At 50.9% G+C, this 17,895-nt stretch overlaps 4 protein-coding genes across 5 annotated transcripts in view; 2 read left to right on the forward strand and 2 right to left on the reverse strand.

Moving 5' to 3' along the window:
* DNHD1 (dynein heavy chain domain 1) overlaps nucleotides 1-2,070 on the forward strand; it is a 37,158-nt gene extending 35,088 nt beyond the window's left edge. Inside the window, exons 31-34 of the mRNA XM_012725064.1 lie at nucleotides 95-186; nucleotides 328-471; nucleotides 683-1,491; nucleotides 1,670-2,070. Of these exons, the coding sequence (XP_012580518.1) occupies nucleotides 95-186; nucleotides 328-471; nucleotides 683-1,491; nucleotides 1,670-2,020 (1,396 nt within the window). The 3' untranslated portion in view covers nucleotides 2,021-2,070. The remainder of the gene's footprint in view (nucleotides 1-94; nucleotides 187-327; nucleotides 472-682; nucleotides 1,492-1,669) is intronic.
* A 2,431-nt stretch (nucleotides 2,071-4,501) lies between these two features.
* RRP8 (ribosomal RNA processing 8, methyltransferase, homolog (yeast)) lies at nucleotides 4,502-10,493 on the reverse strand. The gene is made up of 7 exons (XM_004683108.2): nucleotides 10,262-10,493; nucleotides 9,179-9,542; nucleotides 8,499-8,952; nucleotides 8,274-8,403; nucleotides 7,999-8,105; nucleotides 7,822-7,918; nucleotides 4,502-7,602 (listed from the first exon to the last, which is right to left on the reverse strand). Exons 1-7 carry the CDS (start codon nucleotides 10,358-10,360, stop codon nucleotides 7,483-7,485), a joined length of 1,371 nt encoding a protein of 456 aa, XP_004683165.1. The 5' UTR covers nucleotides 10,361-10,493; the 3' UTR covers nucleotides 4,502-7,482.
* A 93-nt stretch (nucleotides 10,494-10,586) lies between these two features.
* ILK (integrin-linked kinase) lies at nucleotides 10,587-16,795 on the forward strand. Of its 2 annotated transcripts, none has more exons than XM_004683109.2 (13): nucleotides 10,587-10,678; nucleotides 11,076-11,210; nucleotides 14,129-14,294; nucleotides 14,427-14,522; nucleotides 14,683-14,779; nucleotides 14,876-14,959; nucleotides 15,046-15,131; nucleotides 15,271-15,380; nucleotides 15,484-15,611; nucleotides 15,694-15,815; nucleotides 15,907-16,006; nucleotides 16,107-16,237; nucleotides 16,385-16,795. In XM_004683109.2, exons 2-13 carry the CDS (start codon nucleotides 11,122-11,124, stop codon nucleotides 16,532-16,534), a joined length of 1,359 nt encoding a protein of 452 aa, XP_004683166.1. In that variant the 5' UTR covers nucleotides 10,587-10,678; nucleotides 11,076-11,121; the 3' UTR covers nucleotides 16,535-16,795. The 2 variants fall into 2 exon arrangements, with proteins under 2 accessions (XP_004683166.1, XP_012581080.1); XM_012725626.1 differs by lacking the exon at nucleotides 10,587-10,678 and adding an exon at nucleotides 10,684-10,752.
* On the reverse strand, nucleotides 16,766-17,790 carry TAF10 (TAF10 RNA polymerase II, TATA box binding protein (TBP)-associated factor, 30kDa). Its single transcript, XM_012725627.1, has 4 exons — nucleotides 17,599-17,790; nucleotides 17,314-17,378; nucleotides 17,113-17,227; nucleotides 16,766-16,932 (listed from the first exon to the last, which is right to left on the reverse strand). The coding sequence occupies exons 1-4, from the start codon at nucleotides 17,710-17,712 to the stop codon at nucleotides 16,843-16,845; spliced, it is 384 nt and encodes a 127-aa protein (XP_012581081.1). The 5' UTR covers nucleotides 17,713-17,790; the 3' UTR covers nucleotides 16,766-16,842.
* Between the last annotated feature and the right edge of the window lie 105 nt (nucleotides 17,791-17,895).

Here is a 17,895-nt window from a genome sequence, read left to right on the forward strand (position 1 = left end):
GCCTTTGAGAGCCTGAAGCTGAGAAAGGCTTGGGTTGCAGAGAGATGAGAACATCAGCATGTAGGAAACACGACTTCCTGCTCTGCTCACCCAGGAGTCACGTGATTCTGACCCAGGCCCTTCAGATCCAAGACCAGCTGTGGGCCAACCTGAGCAATCCCAGTGCTGCCATGCAGGAGCTGGCTGGTGAGACCCTCCCTGACTCCCATGTAAGGGTCAGCCCTCAGGAGAGCCTGGGAAGGGCTGGGTGGGCCCCGCACCACTTTTGTTTGGGAGGGAGTGGAAACTGGAAGGGCTGCAATTAAAGGGATTTGATCTCATCCTCAGCTTCCATCTTCTATGGGGGCCCCCTGGGAGACAGCACAGATAGGGAGGCCCTGCTTAGCCTCACGCAAGCCTGCCTGAACCCCAGCAGCATGGCCCCGCCACACACCCCCCAGCATCTGCTGGCCGCTTTGATGCCCAACCCAGGTAAGTTCACAAGATGTCTGTTGGAGTGGAGAACAGAGCAGACCAATGACAACCTCACACAAATGTGAGCAGCAGCATCGGCAAAGGTGTAGAAGGGGGCGGCATTCTGATAGCTACTGAGTGACGGTGTGAAGTGTTAGAGGAGGGCCCACGCCATGGGTAGGGTGTGGACAGTTGGTCTTCTCTCTCACCCCTCACCTCTGCCTCTAAGAGCTGAGGGAGCAGGATGCTGTGGCAGAGTGCAAGGCCCAGATGTACCTACTGCCCAAACCACCCGAACCCCAGACCTGTGGACTTAGTGTTGGCACCCAGGCCTGGCTGTCACGACGCCGGAGTCGCTCTCTCTTGAGGGCGCTACAGAGGAGCTCCCTGACTTGGGTTCCCGCGGCTGGTAGAGATTTCCAGCTCTCAGAGAGGCGGCTGCGCCAACGTGTGGCACAGGCCAAGCGGAAGCTGGAGTCACTGCAGGATCTGCTGGTGGAGGCCACCAATCAAGAGGGGCTAGGCATGGAGCGGCTGGTGCTGGGGCTGAGTATGCCACATCCTCTGGAGGACTTTCTCAAAATGGAGGTGCTGGAGCTGAGCCAGCTGGTGGGCATGCTGCTTCAGGACCTCGACTGCCTGCTGCAGCGGCTGAAGGGGGAGCCCCCCTGCACCTCCCTGCGCTGCACTGCAGTGGCCCAAGCACTCTGGACTGGCCGGCTACCTCTGCCCTGGCGAGCCCATGCTCCAGCTGGTCCCCAGCCACCCTGGCACTGGCTGCAACAGCTGCCGCGCCGTGGCCAGCTGCTGGTTCACTACTTGGGTATGGGTGCCCAAGGACAAGTGCGCACCTTTCACCTGTCAGCCTTTCGAAACCCACGCCGTCTGCTGCTGTCCCTGCGCTGGGAGGATTCCTTTGCGAAGATGGCCTGGGAGCAGTATGCACTCACCTCGAACATTCCTCATAGCCCAGGCTCCAGTTCCAATAAGCTCCCCACAAAGGCTCCTGAGCTGAACAGCAACCCTCTGCTTTTCCAGGTATCTTCCTGCTGCCCCTTTGTTTCCAAATCCACACTCCTCGGAGTTCCTTATTACATTTCACAGTCACCCCAGTTAGCTTCTTCATGCCCTCAGTAACCCTGTCTGCTACTCTGGCCCTCTCACCCTGAACCCCCCAACTTCCTAATCCTGCCCAACCAACTTCTGGCATCCCCAGGTGGTGAGTGGCCCAAATGCCACGATACCAGAGGAGGGGCTGCTGCTGGCCGGGCTTCAGCTCCGGAACGCCGAGTGGGACACACATGTCGGGGCCTTGCAGGACGGGCCCTCCAGACAGCCCACACCTCTGCCTCTGGTCAGTGTCAGTGTCCGGGCCCAGGGCACCAACGACCTGCCACCCCCTGGTGGCCTGGCTGTCTATTCCTGTCCTGTGTACATGGAAGGGCCCCTGGGTGCCAGCAGGCTACACAGCAGGAACGTCGTGATGCACCTGCCCCTGCCCACCAAGCTCAGCCCCACCATCTGTGTCCAGCGGAGGGTCCATGTGTGCAGTCCACCCCTGCCCTGAGCCTGCAAGCAGAATAAAGCTGGAGCGATTCATGAAAGATGTCTGAGATTTGCAAGGCGTGTAGGTTGTGTGTGCACAGGGAATATAGATGTGACCTCTGAGGGGAAGCACAGTGAGAGAGGGAGGCAGAAGAGTGTAGTTTTTAAAAAAATTGCCAGTGGCTATATAACAACTTACCCTCAAGTGTATAACTCATTTCTCTCTTGCACAAAACTAAAATTTAAATTCCTGATTGGTGGTAGCTCTCCTCTAAGTGACGCCCAGGGATCTAGTCTCCATCTTCAATGTGTGGCCTTCAAAGTTATAAGCTTGCATGCATCTAATTGGTCAAAGCGCACATAAGATGGTGGGGGTGGCAGGGAACCATGCACAGGAAACTTCAGGACCCAAGTCTGGAAGTAGCACATCTCGGTTCCACTACCAACCCACCGGGTGGATTCTACCACACAGCCACACTCATGTAAAAGGGAAGGAGGGAAACAGGTCCAGTTGACTTGCCAGCCAAGAAACGGATGTGCGGTACAGTCAACATGTCTCTGTCACAGCATCCATCCATACACCACCATTTATTTTGCCAAAGATATATATGTACAACACACACACCGGGGAGATACTAGACGAGTGGTGTGAATCAGGAATAAACCCAACAAAGTAACAGCAGGAGCGTCCTGACACGGCTCCAATGGCTCCAATTTTAGGACGGCTGAAATCAATGCTCAGCATCAAGCTATGTGCTGATGAGGCCGACAAGCCCGGTAGCAGGGTACAGCAGTGCAACCCCGCCCGCAGGCTCTGTGCCTGGCCTCAATTTTTGCAGCTGTGTATCCTCCCTTGGTTCTGTCTGTTATCTAAACTGCTCTTCCTGAACTTCTCTTTAAGCACCTTATTTTAGCCAAACTGATATTGTCACAGATTTAACACTGTGGGCTTAGACATTATAACAGACATCCTTATTTTGTCCTTGCCTTCAGTGGGAATGCTCCAGGTTTTCAAGGCTGGATGTGGGAACAGGAAGCCCAAGTCTAGATAAAGCTGCTCTCCCCAGCAGCAGTAGACAAGGGCAGGAATAGACAAGTGGCAGGGAGGACCCTAACATCTCAAGTAAGTGCTTCTAATCGATGGAACTTATTTTGTACCCAGAACCCTCTCTACCAGGATTTTAGTTCCTCCAGGAAGCAAAGCTTTTGAGGTGAACCTGGTGAGGGGGTATTACTTTTTTTTTTAATTACCTCAGCATTTTCTTTTAACTCAGTCTTCCAACACTGTCGTCAATTCTCTACTTAATTAAATGCCCTCAACCTGAAATCCTTAGTTTGGTTTCTATTTTCCTGACGCATGTATGGGTTTTAAAAACACAGCTGAGGAGCCCTGCGGAGACTGGCTTGTACTTCTCATCTGGAGGAGACAGAATCAGCCTGGTCTGGCTGGGACAGGGGTGAGGGGAGAGGAGTGGCCTATGCTGTCACTGTTGGGCAGGACAACTGTGCCCATTGAGTTTCCTCAAGAGCTTTGCTGGAACCTTCCTGGCTGTCTGCCAGGGTGAGGGGGAGGGACTTTAGTATTAGGAGGTTGTGAACAGACCATCAGCATCAGGGTTGGAGGAGCTGAGGGGTAGTGTGGGCCATATATCACAAGGAGAGAACCAAAGCCAGTTACTGGCATAAATCCTTATTGGGGTCTTCAAAGGCCCCCAGTACAGCCCACAAGAGTGAACAATATCTGACTTACTAGAACAGATGGAAACTAAACAGAAATATATGCCCCCCATCCTGGAAGTGACTTAGGAAGTAAAAGAGTAAGTGAACAAACAGACCATGTTTCCCACCCCACTGAGCTGGAAGGTGGAAACAGTTTTGACTTGGATGAGTTGCTGAAATTTAAGAAGTAGAGAAGAAAAACATATTTTAGATTAGTCTCAGCCATTTCCAACAGAGTACTAATGTGGAAGAGCCTCTGAAGGCAAAATGGGGCTCTGATGGCCTGTGACACTCCCATAAGTCTCATGGTAAGTAGGGTACTTGATTAATCAAAAACACGTCATCTTCTGACCGTGAGAATCAAGAGGCCAAGAGAATCAGATGCAATCGTGAACATCGTTGAGTTCCTGGACCAATGCCAACAGCCACCTACCTTCAGGTGGTATGAGAAGAAACATTTAAGACATTTTTTAGTGGCCTTTTTTTTTTTTTTTTGGTCACAAAGCACAACTGGCAAAATGAGTTCCTCAACCTCCTCATGTGAGCATTTTTTTCTCCACAGTTAAAATTCAAATTCATAGGACAAGTAGGAAGTGTTACCTGGTTAAGATTATTAACTGTTTAGAGCATCCTTAGGGACACAAGGGTCCTGGGATCAAGAGTGAGGTGGACCACCGCTGAAAGTTTGAGTTTCTGCCCAGCACCATACAATTGACCTCTTTTGCCCACCCACACCCACCCAGTATACCTGAAAAAAAAAAAAAAAAATTAAGGTGGGCAGAACCCCAGAGAAGATTAGATTAGTGAGACAGTTAATGCTAACTGATGTTAATACTCTCCAAACTCACTAACCCAACCCAACAGGTTTTTTTTCTTAATTTCAGTAACTTTTAATTATTGTTTAATCCAAGTTTAATCCATGTGAATGTTCTTAGTCAAGCAGCTTTCCTCTAAGCAGTGACTTAAGATATCCAGACTTCCTCTATGCTGACTCCATCACCTTCTAAATTTGTGCTTCAAGGTCATTCTGGAAAGCAGAGGAAGTGGGAGAACATGGAGAAGGCTCATCTGCTCTGTAATTGCCTTGGCCTGGTAGTGAAACATCACTTCTACTTACCTTCCAGGGGTGAGAGCTACTCACCCAGCCTTGCCTTGATGCAAGGCGCTGGGAAATGCAATGTAACTGTGTCGAGGAAAAAGGACATTTTGGTGAGCATATAGTCAGTTTCTTTCACAGATGTTGGTGTGGAGGTCTGCAAGATGAAAATGAGTTCTTCAAGGAAGGAGTTTTAGGAAGCTGGAGCCACATGAATAAAGACCCAGACGTAGAACCTGCTTGAAATGCTAGAGGAATGAAAAGAAAGTCTGTGTGGCTTGAGTTTCCTGAGGAAGGAGTGTGTTAAGAAACAGTGGCGAGGGGGCCTGGGCAAGATCACACAGGGCCTGGGAATGAATTTGTCTTTTGTTTTTAGAGCAATGAGAATCCATTGAAGCGTTTTAAACAGAGGAGTGAAATGTCTGATTTACATTTTTAAAAGATCTCTTGGCTGTGTGGAACGTGAATTGCTTTGCAGGCCAAAGTGGAAGCAATTATACCAGAAATGTGGTTCGTGGTTACTGCAGTGGTTAAATATCTGAGATCCAGGAAGCCAGTCTACGTAGTCACCTGGAAGGACAACCCAAGGATAAAAAAGCTCTAATTATGGACCTCTGTCTGTAAGAAGCTGTAAAGGGCTTTGTACAGTTATGTCAATAGTGAAGAGTTTGGAGCTGAGCAGTCTTTGCCAAGATCATAGTGGTGTTTTTTTTTTTTTTGGAACTGTGCTCCCTTAGGACAGTATTACCGAAAGCTGGAACACACCAGTAACTGCAGAGACAATAAACCTCTAAAAGGGATGCTGAATAAGCATGAGGCATAGATTGCGATCCAGACTCTACTTTGTTCTTGTCTCTCTCTCACCAGCCCTCCTCTCTACCGCCTGCAGTACAGAAAAGCTGCTGGAAGTCTGTGATGTTTCAGCTCATTCTTAGTTCATAATCTTGTGATCCATTTAAGATACACAACCTCATACAACCTCATGTTTAATCCTTTATCACAATAAGTAATCTACATCTGTTGTAGCTTGAAGTCTTCCCCCCTCCCAGCTGTGCCAATTAAGGAGCACAGGGGCAGAGGGATGATCTGTAAGCTCTCTGCTCTTCTCATCTCCACCCGGTAGCTTGCTGATGGTTCTGAGTCGAGTACAGAGAAGTTAAAGGAATAAAATAGTTCTTGCTTCACTGGGTGGTTCTGTGCCCTGTGGGCCTGGCAAATATTTAAAGAGAGAATCCCCGCTGTTCCTTTTTCTGTAGTTGCCTCAACTCAGCTTTATCCTAGGTAGTCTCCCTCCTCAGCTCACAAGGCACACTCCCAGTGTCTTCAAACTATGGTCTCCTTCTTTGCCTAGTCAAATGGTCCTATTGCAGATTTTCCTCTCTCCCCCAACACTTCCCTCTCTCCTATAGAGTACCAAGATACACTGATACATCACCTGCTGGGGCAAATTCTGGAAATCTGTGTCCATGCAAAAGGAGCAGCACCACTGGGTGAGAAAGCCCTGCTTGCCTGACCCAGCTCCAGGGCAAGAGCCAGAGTTCAGCTTATCATTCCTTGGCTGTAGGAACAAATACCTCAGGTTTCTTGAATGGCCCCAGTGCAATCCCCCAAAAGACCTGATCTGGGCCCACTGTAAGGCAGAAATATTCCATCAATGAATAGTCCCAACGCCCCCACCCAAACATGGCCTCAGCCAGCGATTATTTATGAACACAGATCCAGCCCCTTTATCACCTCTCTCCATGGACTGCTCAGAACCTTTCAAGAAACTCTTAAACATCCAATGAAATGAACCTTTTGAAAGGTCTAGCTTGAGCTATCCCCAAATCCTCCTCAGTCAACAAACCCATTTCTTTGCTTTTCTACTTCCAACCCTGCCTAGGGAAGGTCTCTGGAGAACAACAGGTTTTCAACACATGGTTTTCAACAGCCATGGTGAGAGTATATTGATCACCTCCTTGGTCCCCAGGCCTGTGTATAAATTTCCTCAATCAATCCACACAGCAATCCCAGGAGAATGAAATACTAGGAAATCACATTTTCCAAGTGATGAATGTGACATTTAAGTAGAAGGTCAGGCCTTGAACACAGAGCTACCTGATTCCAGAATCTCTACTCTCGGCCATACATGCACAAAGGCCCCAGAGGGCAATGGGTATCAGAAGTGGTTTAGGCCACATAGCTCTAAAGACAAAGCTGGAGGAAGCCCAAACTGACATGTCAAGCCAGGATGCTCGCTGGTGGCTACAGATGCCTCAGAGCCAAGAAGGAACAGCTGCCTGTCTGAGATGGAATCGGACAGTGCAGAAGCTGTGCATGAGGGAACTGGTGTACCATATGGAAGAGCAGAAGCAGAGTGTGCAGTTGCCAGGAAAGAAAACCTGTGAGATTCTAGGGAGATGGAAAGAGATGCCAAACCCAGAGAAGTCTTGATTTCCAATGCATCTTGTTTCCATATCACCCAAGGGGGACCCACAATTCCCATACACCCCGTCTACCCAAAACCAAGAAGCCTTCACTAGATTAAGGCTGAGCCGGGTTTTATCACATTTTGCTCTTGGGTGGTGGAAGTGTTTTCCAGGGTTCTGGCTCACACTTGTTGAGACAGTCCACAGAGTTCCCAGCCTTGGGATTATCACTTGCCTCTCTCTGCAAGAGGCATCCAGAGGTCACCTGCGCTTGTAGAGACATGGCTGAAGCTTCAGGCCTGAGAGTTGAGCCTTGGGCCCTACCCGAGGGGGCCCAGTCTTTTGAAAGTCAAATAAGAAGAAGTGGCTGTTGGTCAGGTCCTAGGGGCAGAAAAGAATGGTGAGTTCAAAGTCCTCATCCCAGCTTCTCAAAATGCCTCCATCCATATCCCGCCCAGTTCAGAAAGCTTCCAGGGCTCTCCTTGAGCTGTGCCTTCCAAGAGTGAGTGCCTGTGCCTGTACCTGTACCTGTACCTACGATCTCCTCCCTGCAAAGAACCACATGAGACAAAAACAGGGACAGACTTCAGGGGCCCTCACCTTGAAGATGACTTTGAAGCCCAGTTTGGTCACAGCCCCCAGAAAGTTCCGAACATCTTCAAAGCGACTGCTGACCTCAGCCACCTTCAGAAGACCCCTGAAGACAGAGAGTTGTGTGTAAATTCACAGACACATGCACGTGGGCATACACGTGTACCTGCTTCAGGGGGCTCCTACCCTGGCTTCAGCACTCGATTTGCCTCCTCGAGGAAGTCCCTGATGTTGGTTCCCATGAGTGAAAGGCAGAATACAGCCACATCCACGGACTCGTCCTCCAGAGGAACCTGTGGAGGGGGGCAGTGTATGAATCACACAGTACAGGTAGAAGAAGGCCAGAACTTAATACAAAGACTGGACACCAGACTGGTGGGTGGGAGGGAATGTCGGTGATTAGCTCATGGAAGTTGGGGCCAGAGCACAGATCAGATACAGAGAAGAACAGAGGGGTTTACCTGAGCCATGTCACACACAGTAACTCTGGGGTCCAGAGAGGCCAAGTCAAAGCAGTGCACGGGATTCCGGATACTCGAAGCGAGGCGGCAGTCCCCACAGCCAAAGTCAGCCACCACCAAGGATGCGGGCCTGGAAGTATGAGGGAGGGATCAGTGTGACCTTTCTGCTCTGAGCCCATGACTGACCTACACTTCTCACAGTCACAGTACCCAACCCCCATTCACCGCTGGCGAAGATCCTTGGCAATGCGGTCTACCGGCTGCAGCGGCCACTTCTTGACTTGGCTCTGGAAGCCACGGTGATAGAGGAGAAAGGCCTCAGGGTCTTCCTGGAAGAGGTGCTGGGCAGCACTGCTGGGCACCGAGTACAGCTGCTCATTGAGGTAGCGGAACCGGGCACCATCCAGCCTCTGTGCCATGCGGGCTCTCAGGGCCCCTGCCCGGGCCTCGCGGCTGTCTGGGCTGGGAGCGGGAGGCACCTCTGTCTCCCCTGTGGGAGCTGTGGCTGGTGCCTGATCTGGTGGCTGAGGTGGCCGGAACTTGTTCTTGTGTCTGCGCTTGTTCTTCTGTCGGTTCCGCCACTGCTTGCGACTCAAGACATGGGGGCGCTCAGGGGAAGTGGTCCCAGGGCTTGACTTGGATGAGTCATTTGTAACACCACTCTTCTCAGCTTTGGGTCCTGCAAGGAGGAAGAAAGGAAGACATAATTAGGGCAAGTCAAAAATTCAAAAGCTGGGCAAGTCATTGCAGCCACATCCCATAGTTGAGGTAGAGACTGTGCCCTGAGCGACACCACTTCTTACTGCCTAACCCCAAACCTAATGGTGGCAGGTAGTTGTATGCAGGCTCAATTGACTCTCCTTCCCACACCCTGCCTCCAATTATAAATACCCATCAACTAGTACCTGTTTGGTTAATGTGTTCCAGGTGCTGGGTCGGGTTTGAAGGGGGCTGCTTCTGGCATTTCCTCCGCCTTTTAGCTTCTGCAGAGTCAGCGCCAAGAAGGGCACCTTTGCGACATTTCTTTTTTTCCACTTTCTGTTCCTCAGAGTCTCTGCCAGGTGGGTCCCGTTTTTGACGTTTCTTCTTATTTTTCTCCTCTACTTCAGTAGAAGCACTAGCAGAAGAAGCCTTTTTCAGACGTTTCCTCTTCCTCTCTACCTTCTCTTCCTCCTCAGAGTCACTGCCAGGCAGGCTAGGGGGTTGCTTGGGAAGAGATGCTGCTTCCAGAGCCCGTAATGTGGCCAAGAGCTGGCGGCGTTTAGAACCCTGAGGAAAAAAAAAAAAACAAGGGATGTGGCCAAAAGTAGGAGAATGGGGCCTGGAGAATAAGAAAGGAGATGGGATCTGGGAGGACTGGGGGTTTGCAGTCCTATTGGATGATCCTGAGCCAGGCACTTTCCTTGGAGTTCTCAGTATCCTTTCTCAGAGAGGTAGTACTGAAAACCCTTCACTACCATTGCCTTCGGTGCTGGCCAATCAGGTCTCCATAGCAATCAATGAGTTTTGCAAAACGCAAATCTCAAGAAATCATTCCCATGCTAAAACCACTTCCCTGGCTTCTATCTCTAAAATAGGCAAAACTCCCAATCTTGCTGAATCAGTTCCCTGACTTCTCTAAATGCAGGGTCCCAATCTACCTCCCCAACTTCAATGGCATTCGTCTCTTGATCCAGCCGCATACACAGGTTATTTTGTGTGTGTACAGTGTGTGTGTGAGTGTGTGTGTGTGTTTTTGACCCGAACGGGACAGCTCTGGCACCTAGAGTCTTTGTGAGTGCTCTTCCGATTAAAAAAAAAAAAAGGCACTTTCCCCACCCCCACCCCCTGGGCCTCTTTCCCTTCACGAACTTCAACTTAACAACTTTCTCTCAATTCCGCCTTCATTTTCTTTTGTTGGTTCTGGATCTTCAGTCGCCCGCCAGTGCCGTCCTCCCCCCAACATACTGATACTCCGGGCACCCCAGTACCCCTGCGAGGATACCCACCTTGGTTCGTGAGGCTGCGGTGGGCCGACTCTCTGAAGATAGAGGCCCGAGGGCCGCGACTACCGGGGCCTCGTCGCCCCACTCCGGCTCCTCAAACATGCGGGTGAGGAGGGTGAGGTCGCGGGGTCCACGCGCCTCTCCACGTGCAAATCGTTTTTCCTGCAATCAGCCTGCAAGTCGCAGCCAAAAAAAAAAAAAAAGCCGAAGACCAAAGAGTGCTAACCAGGAGGCTAGAGCGGCCTGAGCGGCCCTCTCTCAGGACCATCGAGTTTAAACACTGGTTGGCTAGAAGAGCAGGGAGGAGGGAGGGAGGAGCGGAGGAGGCCCGCGCTGGCCCGAGAGGGCCAGGGGCGGGGCCGGCGGCGGGCGCGGCCGGACGGGTGTTCCCTGGAGAAAACGCCTGCAGCCCGAATCCCGGTGAGTGCTGGAGCACCCGTGCTCCTCCCCAAAGCCGCGCCCTGCCAACCCGTCACCCCTCGTCTGAGTTCCGGGTAGGGAACGAGCCCCCTCCTCCCGCGCGAAGGACCCCCATCACCTCCTTTAAGCTGTAGAACTTTCCCCTCCCCCCGGCTCTGTTCTCGGGTAGGGACTCCTGGCTCGCGCCCTGACATTCCTTCGGGAGTGCACCCTCTCCCAGAGGCGCCTTTCCCGCGCGCCCGGGGGACTCAATCGGGGATCTCACGGCTGCCCGGAATTCCTCCCTAGATCTCTACTAGCGGGGCCACGGCTTCCAGACTCCCACCCCCTGCAGAAACATTCTCGGCTGTCGGGGCAAAACTTGGGTCTCTTCTCTCTTCCCTGGATCCCGCCACAGTACCCAGGCTTCCTCAATCTGGGGGCCTCAGTGCCGGGGCGCTGCTATGGACGACATTTTCACTCAGTGCCGGGAGGGCAACGCAGTTGCGGTTCGCCTGTGGCTGGACAACACCGAGAACGACCTCAACCAGGGGTGAGCTGAGCTGGCGGCCGGGGTAGAAGGGCGAAGACGCGTTCCTCTGCTCTGTGCAGCGCTCACGTCTGCCCCGGTGGCAAACGCCTGTCGGGGTGATGAGTGCAGCGCACAGCCTGTGGGGTGCAGAGGGGTCTCCACAGTGGAAGCTGTTTGAGCTAAATCTTCATTGCTGAATAAGATTCCCTGCAGACAGAGGCTGCAAGGAACTTTCTAGCCTCAGGCAAAGGCGAGTAGCCCAGCTATGCAGTGGAGAATGCCTGGAAATTGTCCAGAGTTCCATATGGCTTGAAGGTAGAGGAGACCCAGCTGCTTTTGTAGACTGAAATACTGGTGCCAAGTGAAGAAAGCAAGTACTAAAACTGGAAAGGTCTGCAAGGATCAGCCAGGTCATGCAGGCGTGTTTAAGCAATAATGTGAAAGAACAAGGGTGTCAAGTCAGGAGAATGTCCACATCAAGTGTCTTCTCCTTGTCAAGTGCTTTGTGAAGAACAGGTGATGATGTGAAGAGTGGCAGTTGCTAAGTCTATCCCAGAGGTGATGGCTTGGAGTAGAACCGAGGCAGGTGAAAAAGAAGTGATCAGAATCCAGAAATTTGGGGATGAAGGAAGACTTGCTGAGGGAAGTGAGGAAGGCCAGGTTCTAGCTTGGGCACTTGTTCTTACTTCCTTTTACTGAGATGGACAAGTCAGATGATGAGTACCAATTTGGACACAAAAGTGACAACACAGTGTGATGGAAATGTTGAGATAGTTGGTTTTGCAGGACTGGACTTCAGGAGAGACTTGGAGATAGTAGTTTATAGATGGTACTTGGTGGTGGAAATGTTGAGTGCCTCAGCAGAGGGGATGACAAAGGGCAGGGGACAAGATAAAAGGAGCAAGTGGAGGTTGAGGGAGAAAAGGGAAAATACATTGTAAAGCACAGAAAAGTGAGCTTTTCCAGGAAGGGGATAGATCAACAGTATGGTAGGCAGGTGAGAGAGAGAACAAAGAATTCTCAAGCACTTTACCTACTGAATTTCAATGAACTGTTCACCAGATTTCTGTGAGGGCTGTTTCAAAGGAAAACAAATGAAGAAACTGAACCACACTGGGCTCTTTCATTTAAGGAACTATATTGAACACTTCCTGTGCTGGGCACCATAAGATTCAGACAGCATGCCTGCGCTTCAGGCAAACAACTTGTGGCAGATTGAATGGATAGTGAGGAAACAGAGAAAATGACCATGGACTAGTTGTTTTAAGGTTGGCTGAGAAAGGAAGGCAAGAAACGCAGTAGTGATGCTGAATTAAGGTGATAGATTTTAACTTCAAATTTCTTTTTAAGGTTGGGAGAGTTTAGTAGTTAGGCTTAAGAAAAGGATCCCCTGTCCTCTTGGTCCAGACTTTGCTGTTCCCATTAGGCTCTACACTATTGCTGTTTCATAATTTGCAGTTATCTGTTAAATTCTTTATTCTTCAAAACATGCTCTGATAAAGGCAGTGAGCAGTGTTAGTATTGTCAGTGGGGCCATACAGGCCTAGGTGAAGTTGTCTCTTGGGCTTCGAATCTAGGAAGACTTCACTATCAAAAGGTAAAGAAGGGGTGGCAGTAGTGAAACTGCAAAACTTTGGTCTTTTTGAGGGAATAGCTTTTGGGGGCCTAGCGTGCCAAATGGGGGTCTACAGGCTGAATATGAAGTGGGGGTGAATTCTCTGCAGGCTTCTTTGGGATAAGTCCAAGCCCTTAGGCCTCCAGGAGGCAGGCTGACAGCCCGCTTCTAAAAGGCTGGGGACCAACTTTTGCCCTTAAGCTCTGGGGCAACATACTGTGATACTGGGAAGTTAGAGATGGGAGGCAAAACTGACTGAAAAGTAGAGGGGGATACCCACCTTTCTAGAAAGTGTTTGACTATATCTGTGTGAGCAGATGAGGGCAGCAGCTGAGGGAAATCATTAGGAAAGGCCACGCCCCCACAGTAATTTGCTGGGTGGGGGGGGATCTGGGTGGCTTGCTTAGGCCAGACCCTTGATTAGTTCCAGGCCCCGCCTAGAGCCCCCACACGGGAAGTGACCACAGCACTAAGGCATCCGGAGGCTCCTAACAGAGACTAAGGACCGCCCATTGCTCCACCCCTCAGATCTGCAGTTTTAGACTGGAGGGAATTTCCTTTTATGGCCCCAGGCTGTCTGGCAGGCCCAGCTCCCCCCACAATTGTTTGGGGGTTTGTACACTTCTTTTACTTTACAAAATGGAAAAGAAACATAAGTAGTTTCACCTGCCCCCACCCAAAAGAAGCCATTCCCATTTTTTCTTCTCTGTGCCCAGAATTTTTTCAGTAGAGGAATTCTGTTTTATGTGGTGCTTTGTTAATCTGCCTCATCAGTAGTGACTTACCAAGAGCATTTCTCCATTTCATTATAAACTTTTCCAAACATTTTAATTCCATTCCATTGTTAGTCTATTAGAGCCAAACAATAGCTTATTTTTCTCTCCCATGAGTTGTGACCTTCCTTCTCCAACATACCAACACCCCCCCAACATTTACTTAACACCTGTCAGTTTATTCTCTCAAAAAGCTTACAGTCTAATACAGTACAACCCAGTAACAGATTTTTACAATCCAGAGCGACAAGTACTATAGTAGGGTGTATAACGTGCTGAAGAAAACAGGACAGGTGCGACAAAAGGGGCACAAGGGAGACCAGATGCTACCATTTAACAAGAAGGTATGGCAGGGAAGAAAGGCTGGTGGGAGATGGTGGTAAAGACCTGAATGCTGTGGACTTGAATTTCACGTGGTGGTGGTGGTTAGTTGGGTATGAAGCTGAGGGGTAGGTCTGATGTGGACAGCTTTGGGAGTTGCTGGCCTGGGTGAGACTGTCAGCTTTCCTTCTATCAAAGCCCCATCAATGACCATTACCCTTTTCTCAAAGGGATGATCATGGCTTCTCCCCCTTGCACTGGGCTTGCCGAGAGGGCCGCTCTGCTGTGGTTGAAATGCTGATCATGCGGGGAGCGCGAATCAATGTGATGAACCGTGGGGATGACACTCCCCTGCACCTGGCAGCCAGTCATGGACATCGGGATATTGTACAGAAGGTATGTGACCCCTCCCCCACCATGTGCATGCCTCAAGGTGAGGCATAACATGCTGTAGAGTAGGTGCTCTTCTCCCTCCTAACGTGCCCCAACCCCTCTACCTCTTTCTTCTTGTTTGGCCATGGGAACCAGCTGCTGCAGTACAAAGCTGACATCAATGCAGTGAATGAACATGGGAATGTGCCCTTACATTATGCCTGCTTTTGGGGCCAAGATCAAGTAGCAGAGGTGAGTACTTGGGCTTGGAACTTACTCGGGTGGGTGAGCAGCAGCCTGAGCCTTCGGTACTGAGCTACGACCCTCCTAGCACTGTACTCTGCATTCACTGTTGACTGTGAATGCCACGGGAGTAAGAAGGGCCCTCATTACAACTACTTTTTCACTCCAGGACCTGGTGGCTAGTGGGGCACTTGTTAGCATTTGTAACAAGTATGGAGAGATGCCTGTGGACAAAGCCAAGGCACCCCTGCGAGAACTTCTCCGAGGTCTGTGCCCCAACTCCAGCTTTTGTCTAATTACTCTCCTCTCCCCACTTCCTAACACATTGCTTAGAGGCACAACTATTTGTTTTTCTTCCCTAGAGCGGGCAGAGAAGATGGGCCAGAATCTCAGCCGTATTCCTTACAAGGACACGTTCTGGAAGGGGACCACCCGCACTCGGCCCCGTGAGTCAGTCATGAGAGGGTGGTAATAGGGGATAACCCTGGGGCTGGGTTAGGGGAAGCTGAGTTCCTGACCTGCTCACTCTCAGGAAATGGGACTCTGAACAAACATTCCGGCATTGACTACAAACAGATCAACTTCGTGATGAAGGTCAACGAGAATCACTCTGGAGAGGTGACCCCTACCTTTCATGGCCTTACCTCCCCACACCCCCATAAATTACCTGCTGTGCACATGTTTTAAGTTTCCTCTCCAGTTAGTGGGCAAGAAAGCCGTGATCTTAGTTAAAAGCCTAACCCTTACCTTTCCTCAGCTATGGAAGGGCCGCTGGCAAGGCAATGATATCATTGCAAAGGTGCTGAAGGTTCGAGACTGGAGTACAAGGAAGAGCAGGGACTTCAACGAGGAATGTCCCCGACTCAGGTGGGGCAAGGCCTAAAGTGGAAGCTGTTGTTTCCAAGGAACCCTGACTAGCACCCATATCTTTTATGCTGAGTCAGCCAGGGATACTGTCTCCCCTACCCAGGATTTTCTCGCATCCGAATGTGCTCCCAGTGCTAGGTGCCTGCCAGTCTCCACCTGCTCCTCACCCGGTCCTCATCACACACTGGATGCCATATGGATCCCTGTACAATGTACTACATGAAGGCACCAGTGAGTAGGGGATACCAGATTTCACTGGGCTAGGCCTAGGGGGATTGATGGGAAGGTCACATACGACTTTGTCTCCTCTTAGGTTTTGTTGTTGACCAGAGCCAGGCTGTGAAGTTTGCATTGGACATGGCAAGGGGCATGGCCTTTCTACACACTCTAGAGCCCCTCATCCCACGACATGCACTCAACAGCCGTAGTGTAATGGTGAGATCACATCACTTCTCGCCCAGATCCTTGGAAACCTTAACTAGAACAGGACTTACCTCCTTACACTTATCTATCTTCTCTTTCTCAGATTGATGAGGACATGACTGCCCGAATCAGCATGGCTGACGTCAAGTTCTCCTTCCAGTGCCCTGGACGCATGTATGCACCTGCCTGGGTGGCCCCTGAAGGTAAGTAAGGGCATCGTGTTGGGAGGTAGAGAAAGGCCAGCTCAATAGTAATGGAAGAGACAAGATAGGCGGCAGGAATAAGTAAGTCCCATCCCTCCAGCTCTGCAGAAGAAGCCTGAAGACACAAACAGACGCTCAGCAGACATGTGGAGTTTTGCAGTGCTTCTGTGGGAGCTAGTGACGAGGGAGGTACCCTTTGCCGACCTCTCCAACATGGAGATTGGAATGAAGGTGAGAGCACAGCTTACACTGTTGTGAGGAATGGTGATGGCGGTGACAACTGTAGTGGGACTAAGCTTATGCCACATCTGTTTAAAGACATAGTAATCCTGTCCTCTCCCAACATGAGACCACCTTGTTTTTTCCTTCTGTTTACAGGTGGCACTGGAAGGCCTCCGGCCTACTATTCCACCAGGCATTTCCCCCCACGTGTGTAAACTCATGAAGATCTGCATGAATGAAGACCCTGCTAAGCGACCCAAGTTTGATATGATTGTGCCTATCCTGGAGAAGATGCAGGACAAGTAGTGCTGAAAGGTCCTGTGTAAACTCCAGAGGTGTCAGGACAGTTAGGGGAGGATGCCTCCCCAAAGTAGCAAGCCTCTGGTTGCCTCCCCTGCCTCCAGTCATGGTACTACCCCAGCAATGGGGCCCAATCCCTGCCCCCATCCCTACCACTGTGGCCCCAAAAGGGGCTGGGCTCAGAGCTTTGTCACTTGCCACACGGTGTCTCCCAGCATGGGAGAGATCAGCCCTGCCTGTCACAATAAAGTTTATTATGAAAACAGGCTGGTGTGGGGACAAGGGGACGGACAAGTACATTTAGGTTGGGTGGCTCAGGTGAAGTAGTGCGGCTTCTTCACATTGATGCCATACTCGCTGAGGGCAGGGGTCAAGTCCTCCATGGTTAGAGTATACTTGCGGTCCTGAGGGAAGAGGGAAGACTGGCTGAGCACAGGAATTCCAGACTTCAATCCCAGCTGGGTGACCCTGAGTAGATCTTTCACCTCCCCTAAGACTCAAGTTTCCCCAAAGGGGTTTCAGGATAAATTAAGCCTCCACTGATGTGGGAAGTAACTACTGACTCAATGAGCCTCCCTTCACACCTTGCTTTTGCTTCGGGAGCTGCCAGAGGCTGTGCCCTTCATTTTGCAGTGCTGTAGGGCATCGTTGGCAATATCTGAGATGAATTTCTGGGCAGCTAGAGAGATGAGCCGAATTCTAGAGAGAAAAAACTGTTATGAGAGAGAGATGGACAACAAACTCAATACAAGTACCCAAAACTAACCTAACCAGAGTTTACTCACATGCGTGGGTCAGAGGCCTCGAAGCCAGCACGGTTCAGGTAGTAGCCAGTCACTGCATCTGGGATCTAAGAAACCAAGTAGACAGCTGTCAGGGTGAGCCCTGTGCACCACTGAGCTAATAGTGTAGGGGAATGGAGTACAGGCCTGGCTATCATGAAGCTCAGTTTGCGGGGTCAGAGGGACTAAATCACAAGAGCTGGCAGGGGAGTAATACAAAGAGGAAGCTGGAAATCCGAGTGTGTTGGTGTGACAGCACGCCAATGCCCTGTTCAGGCGGAAGCCCACCGTAGGCGTGTAATCCTCCAGCTGCATCAGGAAGTCCACCAGAGGCGTGCTGGACACGACCGGCTTCACGTCTCCGTTGGCCGCGCTTGGCAATACGTAAACCCCGTTAGACATGGCCCCCTCTGGGGGCGCCACGCCGCCCGCCGACACGGGAGCTGGAGGAGAAAACAGCTAACTGAGGCACGGCAGTGGGAGGAACAGGGCCCCAACTGAGTCCCTCTCGATCCCTCTGCCCCCCCACCCGCCGCTGGGCCCAGGCCCGAGGAGCTGCCCTCACCCTCACCCGTCCCGGCCCTC

The sequence above is a fragment of the Condylura cristata genome, unplaced genomic scaffold, assembly GCF_000260355.1.
Source record: "Condylura cristata isolate star-nosed mole 26May11 unplaced genomic scaffold, ConCri1.0 scaffold00015, whole genome shotgun sequence".
Lineage (NCBI taxonomy): Eukaryota > Metazoa > Chordata > Mammalia > Eulipotyphla > Talpidae > Condylura > Condylura cristata.